Raw genomic sequence first — 10,426 nt, forward strand, 5'->3', positions numbered from 1 at the left:
ATACAAAAATACCCTCTTCTTTATAAGGTAACTGTATCAAAAAATTATGTAGTCAACATCATTAAAACCAAACTCATATAATATACAAGATAAACACAAAGTAGTAAATAATTTGCTTATCCTAGATAATATACTTGTAATTGTATTACTCTTTGGTATCAGTGTTTTGCTAGACACCTGTTTTTAATATACATATTCGTTTTTAAAAAAAAATAGTTAGCTTATCTTTTTGATTTCTTATAATCTTTTGACCTTCAACGGATAGTTATTTGTTGACCATCCAGGTAATGAAAGCTTTTAACATTGCAATTACACAAATAACACGTTACCTTTATTTTCGCCTTTTCCTTAATGAACATCTTGATGATTTGTTTATCATGACACATGAATATTTCGCTTTTAACTACCAGAATTGTACACCATAAACTCAATTTTCAAATGCAGCACACATGGACACGGATAAAGTTTCTTTATACGGAGTATATGTAGTATGCTAATGTTAATGTTAATAATAATAATAACCACTTCATGATCAAATAAAAAAATCAAAAATAAGATCCACTGTCAGTTTTCAACTTTTTATAACATAACTGGTACAACTTTTTGATTAAAAAACACTCCAAAAAGCTTTGTCTTTTCACGCCCAACCCACACTGTCACACATACACAAATCTTTTTTATTAGATTTAACAACTAATTTTGTGACAACAAATAAACTAATATTATAATCATAATTTATAATAATTTAATAATAATACTAATCTCATCTGTTAACCATCTTTTCCTTTTTTCTGTATACATTCACAAGAAAAAACACACACACACACAATACTGTGTGTTTTCATTTCAATCAAAAAAACACACCAATGTCCTCCATTTCAACTTGCACTCATCAAAACGATGATCAACAATCACCAAGATCATCAAGGGTCATGAAGTTGATTCATCAATTTACATCCAACTTAAAAACCGGCGGTCTAAACCGGTCAAAAAAACCGGCCCAAGTTCATGCTTTGACAATAAACTCCATTCTTTCTTCTTCTTCATCAAATCTTGATGAAACGACACCGTTTCAGACCCATCTCGAAAATGTAAGTAAATCTTGTAATCTTCCATATGGGTTACCTTATTTTGAGCTAATTGAGCCAAAGATTAGTGCTTTTTTACACCCCGTTGACTTTGTTGACTCGTTTTCAAATCTTTACAAAAGGGTTAGTTTGTGTTGTGGGTCGGATATTGAATGTTGTATGTTGTATTTGGAACAACACGCGCTTATGGGCGCGTTGGGTGATCCTAAGTTGAGTAGAAAGAGCTTACAATGTGCTAGAGAACATGCTTTGGTTGTACATTATAAGGTTGTTTTGTCTGCTTGGTTACGGTATGATAGACGAGAAGACGATCTTGTCGGTGTTTCGTGTTTGGATTGTATTGGTAAGTTTGTTGAATGCCCGAAATCTAGTTTGGTTTCGGGCTATTGTAGTTGTGTTTGTAGAGATAATGTAGAAGGTAATAGTGATAATTGTTTAGTTGTTAATAGTGATAATTGTGGGTTTGATGATGATATTGAGATTGTTGGATTTTGGATTGGAAATGATGTGGTTAATTGCGTTAGGCGAAAAATAGGTTTGTTATCTAGCCCGTTGAATACTTTGTTATATGGTAGTTTTGTGGAATCTGGAAAGGAAAGTATTGATTTTTCATGGATTGGGATATCGTTGGAAGGAATGAGAGGTGTGGAGGTTTTTAGCAGGACGAAAAAGTTAGACTTTGTTTCTCCGAGTATAGTTTTGGAGATTTTGTCGTTTTCGCAGAAGTTTTGTTGTGAGGAAATGAAATCCGCTTGTGAGGTTTATTTGGCGTCGTTGGTATCTAGTGTTGATGAAGCGTTGATTTTTATAGAGTATGGGTTTGAATACAATGCAAGTCTTCTTGTTGCTTCTTGCTTACAGGTTGTGTTAAGGGAGCTTCCGAGTTCTTTGAATAATACGAAAGTTTTAAGCTTGTTTTGTAGTGTTGAAGCTATGGAGAAGTTAAGTATGGTTGGTCATGCATCGTTTTTGCTGTATTATTTTCTTAGTCAAGTGGCGATGGAGGAAAAGATGACATCATCGACTGCAGTTATGTTGTTTGAAAGATTAGTCGATTGTGCAACTGAAAAATGGCAGAAAATACTTGCATTTCATCAGTTGGGTGTTTTGTTATTCGAAAGGGAAGAATATAAAGAAGCCCAAAGTTGTTTCGAGACAGCATTTGAGATGGGTCACACTTATTCTGCAACGGGTGTTGCTAGAGTGATGTATAAACAAGGAAAGACGTATCTAGCACGTGATCTAATCAATAAGATTTTATCAGAGTGTAAACCGAATGGATGGATGCATCAAGAAAGATCTTTATACAATCTTGGAAGTAAAAAGATACTAGATTTGGAAGAAGCTACTAAACTAGATCCTACACTTGCATACCCCTATAAATACCGAGCTATATCATTGGTGAACAAGAATATGGTCAATGAAGCTATTCAAGAAATCAATAAGATAATCCGATTTAAGGTGTCTCCTGATTGCCTTGAATTACGAGCATGGTTTTACCTTGTTCTTGAGGATTATCCATCTGCTGTGAGGGATATTCGAGCATTGCTAAGTTTGGAGCCTTATTACATGATGTTTCATGGTAAGATGAGAGGTGACTACTTGGTAGAGGTCTTGAGTCAAAAGATGCAAAAATGGAGTCCTGCTGATTGCTGGTTACAGCTTTATGATCGGTGGTCTTGTATAGATGATATTGGCTCGCTTGCAATTGTACATCAGATGATGGCTCATGAGCCCGGGAAGAGTGTTTTGAGGTTCAGGCAGTCTTTACTTCTTTTAAGGTAAACACCATGGCCAAAGTTCTTTAAATGTGTTTGTATATTTTTTTCTTGGATGCTCATTATAAAAGTTAGTATGTGAGTATGAATAGTTTGAATCGTAACAGGCTGTAGAAAGTAGTGTTTGGTTGTGAAAAAAGTGGAAGTTCTTGTGAGTGAGATGTGAGTAAAAGTATACTATAGTAGGTTAAACATACGGGTAAATTAGGTAGCTTTTTAGACAATCAGTTTTGTTGGCATGAAATTGATGATCCAAAAGTGAGTGTATGACTGCTATATAATGATGAGATAATCATATACCGAATATTCTGAATTGGCAAGAATCAGATAGCCCGTTTCAAACACAGACCCAAACGCTCTCTTAAACTGTTATCATTTGTCATATTTAACTCTAGGATCTATTAAAAAAATTTACGTATTGGACACAGATTAAACTGCCAAAAGGCGGCTATGCGCAGCTTGAGATTAGCTAGAAATCTTTCAACAACGAATCATGAAAGACTTGTCTATGAAGGGTGGATCTTATATGACACTGGTTATCGTGAAGAAGCTTTAGCTAAAGCAGAAGAGTCTATTTCTATCCAGAGATCATTTGAAGCTTATTTCCTTAAAGCATATACACTAGCAGATGCATCTTTGGATGCAGATTCTTCTTCTTATGTTATACAACTTCTTATTGATGCTCTCGGATGCCCTTCAGATGGACTTCGTAAAGGACAAGTAAGTGACATATAAGGAACCAGAGTGTCAGGTTGAGCTGGTCATTCTGGATGGGTAATGTGTCAATAAGGGCTCGGTTATGGCCCAATTTTGGTTGGTCAGAAATAATCAAAATTCTTAAATAAAATGATCAAGAGGCTTTATACATCAAACATAAACTTTGGGTTTCATCCTGTTTGGTCCATTCCCTTTCAACTAGTTTTTTAACATTTGTCCTGGTTTAGATGAAACACAACCAAATTCATTCATTCCTTGGTAAATTTATTGAAATTGCCACCTCTGAACGAACCAGTAATTAAAGACGTAAGAAAACGGGTACAGATGTGTTTTTTTGGGTTGTTGTAGGCATTAAATAATCTAGGAAGCATATACGTGGATTGTGGGAAGCATGATCTTGCTGCAGATTGTTATGTAAATGCACTCGATATAAAGCATACAAGAGCTCATCAAGGGTTGGCGCGTGTATATTCCCTAATAGAAGAAAGAAAAGCTGCATATGATGAAATGACAAAACTCATAGAGAAGGCCGAAAATAGTGCATCTGCGTACGAAAAACGGTCAGAATATTGTGACCGTGAAAATGCTACTAGTGATCTATGTATGGCTACCCAGCTAGATCCTCTCAGAACTTACCCATACAGATATAGAGCCGCAGGTACTTCTTCTAAACCCAAATATGCAACTTAGAAAGTAATTTCGATATCCAGATTATTTGGCAATTGTTATTGAGATGAACAAATAATGACCTAGTCAAATATCTAATTATCTGATTCTTACGACTTCAAAAAACATAAGCTTATCCGAACACTATTTTCTATAGCACGTTTTATTTCAACCAATTGTCTGATTATATTTTATGCACATAAAATTGTATTTGGTTCTCTCGCTACTTATTTCTGAAATGTGCAGTTCACATTATTAATTTATTAAAATTTATCCAAGTAGTGTTGATGGATGAACAAAAAGAAAGCGAAGCTGTTGAAGAACTCACGAAAGCTATATCTTTCAAACCTGAGCTACAAATGCTTCATCTCAGAGCAGCGTTTTATGAGTCAATGAGTGACTATAATTTAGCCCTTCGGGATTGTGAGGCAGCACTCTGTTTGGATCCCAATCACAAGGAGACTCTTGAGCTCTATCATCGAACACAAAAACTAGCTGTTGAGTGTATATGAGTTAGATTTACACTTCTCATGGAACCCATATATGTGCCTTTTTCGTTCATCGTCTAAAGAGGAAATGAAGAGCCCTCCATTGGTTTACCGCCACAGCTTTGTGGCCACTATGTATGAAAGGAGGGACTTCCAGAGGCAGATCGTGTAACAGATATGAAAGAACAAGAAAATCAGAATCAAGGAGTTCATAGGGTATGATCCGAGGAACATGTTACAAGAAGTTGACCAGGTTCAAAAGAGAGAGTTGGAATTTCTCACTTATGGCCCCCAGAGTCGTGTTGTAAGTTGTGAAGTCATTGTTTGTTCATAAATTCTTGAATGATGAAAGCTTCTGTATATCAGGGCAAACGCTATACATATTTCACTCCTGTTTCTTTTGGGTAGATGTAGCAAAATGGGCGGGTTATTCGAGTCAAAGCAGGTTCGGGGTCAAAACAAGCATGTATATTCGTTAAGGCTTTTATATTGTTGTATTAAATTGCTGCAATATGATCAAACAATCGATAGAGAATCACTTAGGAGGTTTTATGCACTAAAATATAGATTGGACTAATTCTGACCCATTTCCCGTTTACACTTTCTTTCTACTTCTACTGTATTACAAATTTAACCTGTTAGGGATTAATAACATAACCTGAACGATAAAATATTGCCAAAATCCTCCTATTCATTAGAAAATGGGTCGAGACTACCGACTCTCTGGGTATCATGCAATTAAGAGGTTTAAAACGAACAAATCAATACTTATTGACTGTACAAAGCACTCGGTGTAGAAGTATATACAAGCTGAATTGTTACAATCTTTAGTTCGACTCTGTTGATGATAAGATCTCGAGTTCAGCCCACCAAAGTGGAGAACTTCTAGGTATTGCGCCTTCAGGTGCAACATCAGTGAGCTCCTTCAACCTAACTGTGACCTCTCTCATTGTTGGTCTTTGATTTGGGTCAGAAAGAACACAGATTTTGACCACTTCAAGGATCCCTTTAAATATCTCAATCTCAAAGGAACTTAAAGTTGGGTCCACTAGGTTCGCTACGGGGTGTTCACTTTTCAAGAAATCTGACACCCAGTTTTTAGAAGAACCATTAGGCATCTTACCAGTGATCAATTCAAATAAGATTATGCCAAAGCTGTAGACATTGCTTTGTGGAGTAGAAGGTGGGCTCTCCAAAAGCTCAGCTTTTTTCGGTCCTGTTTTTGAAGCATCCCAGAAGCTGAAATCTGAGATTTTGGCCGCATAGTCTTCAGTTAGATATATAGATGACGATTGCAGGTTATTGTGGGAGATGGGTGGGTTAAGTTGGTGCAGGTACTCGAGGCAGTATGCCATTCCCATAGCTAGACGTAATCGCATTGACCAATCCAGATGTTCAGCTTCTTTAACTGGATAATCAACAGTAATACATGTCCATCAGTAGATTACAAATCGCATTGATTAATCCAAATGGGTAAAAATAAAACAGCCAGGGTAAACAAAAATGAGTCGCCCAAAATCTATCTTTTCCGCATATAATCTCATAAATTCTTTTATTCGAGAACGCAAATTACAATTAAGTTATATAATTTCTGTGATCATACATGATGCACTAAGTATCTATAAATAAGATTATAAAATATAAATAAGTGATTTCTAGGCCAAGCCAACACCTAGAAACCTTACATGTTTTGACCCGTTACGGTGTTACCCAACATAAGACCCATCTAGTTTGCCAACTCTGTTCAAGAGTAAATTCCCAATGATTATGAATCACTACCTAATCCTTTCAATGGCATGTGTTTAGATGTATACCAGTTGTCATCAGATCTGAAAAATGTATAAATTTTTAAAAATCACAAGACAGCTATCCCTTCAAATATTATTCTTGAACATTGATGCTATGCAGCTTAAAGGGGCTTAATGATTCTCTAAATTATTGGCTAGCATGCATGATTGACCTACAAATCTAATGAAGTTGATGAAAAAGTCAAATAGTTGACCATAAACTAATTATCAGAATTTTTATCTGACAATGCACTAAATTATAAAGGGTCTTAATTTATACTAATAGATTATATAGTCTATTGCAAAACTTAATCAAGAAAAGGTCAACAAGTTGACCTTGGAAACCACCATAGAATGTAAACAGAACTTACTGTGGAGATGCTCAAAGAGAGTTCCATTTGGAGCATACTCAAAAACCATCATTCTTGTGAAAGGTTTTTGTTCTTCACAATATCCAATTAGATTCACAAAGTTCTTGTGATTCACCTTTGACAACATTTCTATCTGTATAAAAAAAATCCAAAAAGTTATTTTGAATCTAAGACAAACAAGTATGAGCAAACAGGCGACCTGAAAATAATATGTTTGATAAGTAGGGAAAAATGAAAATTATAGGTAAAAAGCATAATTTTAGTTGTTTTCTGTTTCGAAAACATATATTCAGTATCAACGTTTAAGGGCCTAACTGCTTGAGTTACAAGTTTATAATCAAGCAGGGACCGCTACCACTATGACCTCTATCCACTAAGTGCAACCCTCATTTAATTATAAACTTATAACCTCTGTCCTTAAAAGTTGATATTAATAGTACTGAAATTACATTCCATTTATATGCAATTTGAACTAAGCATGGTTTATGTATAACTAGGTATCTAACCTTGTTTCTGAACTGGGTTTCAAGCTTCTTTGTCCAATCTTTAGACGACGTTATTGCAGTGGATGTCACAGCTATCTCAACCCCACTTGAAAGAGTCCCTTTGTACACAGTGCCATCTGACATAGACCCAATTATATTACTAAAGTCTTCACATGCTGTTACAAGTTCTGGCCTTTGGAGACTCGGAACACCTGAATTCAGACACTATATATGTATCAGCATGCATACAAGAGATAGAATGAATAAAAGTGAAAAGAAAGAAGAAAGAAATAAATGACCTGTTGTGAATGCTTTCTGGAGCTGCCCACTTAAACCGGTAGCCCATGGTTTAACAGTAACTACTTTATTTCTTTTCAAGAAGAGAACTATTAATCCTGAAAGAAATATAAACACAGAACCTCCAATGACCCCAGACCATATTAGAACCCTGTGATGTTTTGATCTGTGACTCCTGAAGCTCGGAATTGATCCAGGTGAAGGAGCTAAAGGATCAACCTCGGGTACTAGGGAAGCAGCTGGTGGAGTTGGGAAAACTGCAAGTGGTGGAAGCATTGGAGATGGTGATGGAGCTGAAGTTGGTGACGGTGAAGGAGATTCTGATATGCTGGATGGTGGCATCGATATAGATGATATCGGTAAACCTGATGGTAATGATGAAGGTAAATTTTGTAATAGCTTTCTCTCTTTAGCACTTCCATGGATAACATTTCTAAAAGAAACAAAGACAACAAAAATTAATGTCTTTGATTCAAGATTTGATATGGGTTTTCTTACGCATCAGATTTGGAGTCAGAAAGTAGAAAGCTTGATTCTAAAGTACTAAAATTAAACTTTACCTGCAATTACAACTACAATCACAGTGAGAGTTCGTAAGCTGATTCTCATCTACTTGAAACTCAGACTGCGTCTTTAGATTGTTTACCTCGGGGGAAATTGTTTCAAGAAAATTATTATTGTCCAATAAACTGCATCAGTAATTGTAACATAAACCAAGTTAGCACGCAGCTTATGGACATTTCACATAATCAACATTCAAATTTACAGCTTACAGAATCGATAAGGCTAAGTTATTGCCAAGATCAGATGGGAATGGCCCAGTGAAGTTATTGAATCCCAAATCCAACACTTCCAACTCCTCTAAATCTCCGATTTCATGAGGAATTGTTCCGTAAAAAGAATTGTTACGTAAAATACTGTCCATATAGCATACAAAATATAATCATCAGAAATCAAAACATGATTAGTGATTAATGCAGTTTTAATTAGGAACCTTAATACTCACATGGATTTTACATTTGTTAGCTTTCCAAGATCTGGTGCAAGTGTTCCTTCAAGGCATAGATCTCTTAAATTCCTATCATTTTAACATATTTAGCATCTTTACAACAAGAATCTGCATGGACTAAAATGATACTATTTACAGTAAAAAATCATAATTATTATCATTATCATAATTACTATAATGAACCGAATTGGGATCAAATAAGAAGCAAAATAATAAATATTCGAAACAAGCATATAAAATAAACATATTCACTTTTGTAAAGCTGATTCACCGTCAGCTTTACAAAAGTGACGAATTTAGATTTATTTTTGGGGCTTCCCACGAATATTCAATTCTTACTTGATCCTAACCCCATATAAACATAATTCAATGTGTAACAAATTGAAGGAAAAAAAAAAAAAAACTTACAATGCAACAACTATTCCATCCAAACACTCGACGCCAAACCAAGAACAATGACCCAAATCGGAACCTTCACCATCATCGTTCCAGCTCGATAAAGCCCCAAAAGGATCCTTCTCAATCCCTTCTCGAAACTTCAACAACCCCAACCCTGCAAAAACCACAAAACCATACATAAATCCTAAAACCTAAACCAAAACCAAATTTCAAGTCCAAAAAAACTTATCACAAAAAAAGTCACACACCTTCTATGTTAAGAGACCATCCAACACTAAAACCATAATCAAACATTAATATGACAACAAAAACCATCACCAACTGCTCCTTAAACCCATTCTTTTTCCGAAATCTTTCCATTTCTTCAAAGTTTGCAAAAAAAGTATAATTGTATTAGTCCCAAATTTATAGTCCACTACACAAAAACCGGCCTATATATATGGAAACACAGTTTTATAAAAAGTATAAGAAAAGATTGTTTTTAAGGAAAACAAAAAAGCCTATAAATATGGTAACAAGTTTGAACTATAAAGATTAAATAAATATAAAAAGTGACCGATTCCAGAGAATGTGGGTTTTAGTTACAGAAGGATATATATATATATCTGAATATTTGTTTTGTACAAGAAAAGAATTATGAATTTCTGAGATGTTTCATTTGTGTGTGGGTGTTTTTTTTACATGTTTGTTTATGTTGGATTTGACTATATGTTTTTTGTTTATATATAATTGGCTATGGCTATACGTACGTCTTGTTCCTTCTAACATGTTGTTTGTCACGTGCCACTTGTTTTTGTTGCATGTTATACACTAGGCCATGTTTGGTGGTAATGGCATTTAGTACATAAAATAAATATATTGGTGTACAAACTGTTTTTATAAGTCTTAAACTACCTCAAATAAGCTAATCCATGTTAAGAATAAAAACTTAATTGATTTTTACTCCAAGAGATCACTAAAAGCATCACTAAATAGCCTAATCTCATATTGACAACTTGATTAAGTTTATATGTATCATGGAGTTTATTTAGATCTTAACTGGAGAAAAAATAGAATTATAAAAAACATATGAACAAAAACTCTTGCGAAAAAATAAATTGAAATATAAATAATTAAATATAATGAATATAATAACTATACGACTTCAACTAGAATTTTAAATGATGCGAGCTCAACTCTGTAAGACAAAACTCCCATAAATTCTTATAAACTCTTATCAATTTTAAAAACACACCAACCTTTAAAGACTAGCTAAATTGTTTTTTTTTTTATTTTTATTTTTTTTAAAAAAGTAAACATATACTCTATCACATATATATTTATCAATGTCTATCGTATTAT

The 10,426-nt window shown here is 34.5% G+C and overlaps 2 protein-coding genes across 2 annotated transcripts; one reads left to right on the plus strand and one right to left on the minus strand.

Moving 5' to 3' along the window:
• The first annotated feature begins 793 nt into the window (after positions 1–793).
• Positions 794–5,258, plus strand: LOC122583800 (ethylene-overproduction protein 1). Its single transcript, XM_043756174.1, has 4 exons — positions 794–2,869; positions 3,295–3,586; positions 3,932–4,241; positions 4,532–5,258. Exons 1-4 carry the CDS (start codon positions 867–869, stop codon positions 4,759–4,761), a joined length of 2,835 nt encoding a protein of 944 aa, XP_043612109.1. The 5' UTR covers positions 794–866; the 3' UTR covers positions 4,762–5,258.
• A 225-nt stretch (positions 5,259–5,483) lies between these two features.
• Positions 5,484–9,751, minus strand: LOC122583801 (inactive receptor-like serine/threonine-protein kinase At2g40270). The gene is made up of 9 exons (XM_043756175.1): positions 9,334–9,751; positions 9,095–9,239; positions 8,684–8,755; positions 8,451–8,594; positions 8,238–8,366; positions 7,680–8,110; positions 7,402–7,592; positions 6,896–7,028; positions 5,484–6,145 (listed from the first exon to the last, which is right to left on the minus strand). The coding sequence occupies exons 1-9, from the start codon at positions 9,443–9,445 to the stop codon at positions 5,565–5,567; spliced, it is 1,938 nt and encodes a 645-aa protein (XP_043612110.1). The 5' UTR covers positions 9,446–9,751; the 3' UTR covers positions 5,484–5,564.
• Between the last annotated feature and the right edge of the window lie 675 nt (positions 9,752–10,426).

This window comes from Erigeron canadensis, chromosome 9 (genome assembly GCF_010389155.1).
Source record: "Erigeron canadensis isolate Cc75 chromosome 9, C_canadensis_v1, whole genome shotgun sequence".
Lineage (NCBI taxonomy): Eukaryota > Viridiplantae > Streptophyta > Magnoliopsida > Asterales > Asteraceae > Erigeron > Erigeron canadensis.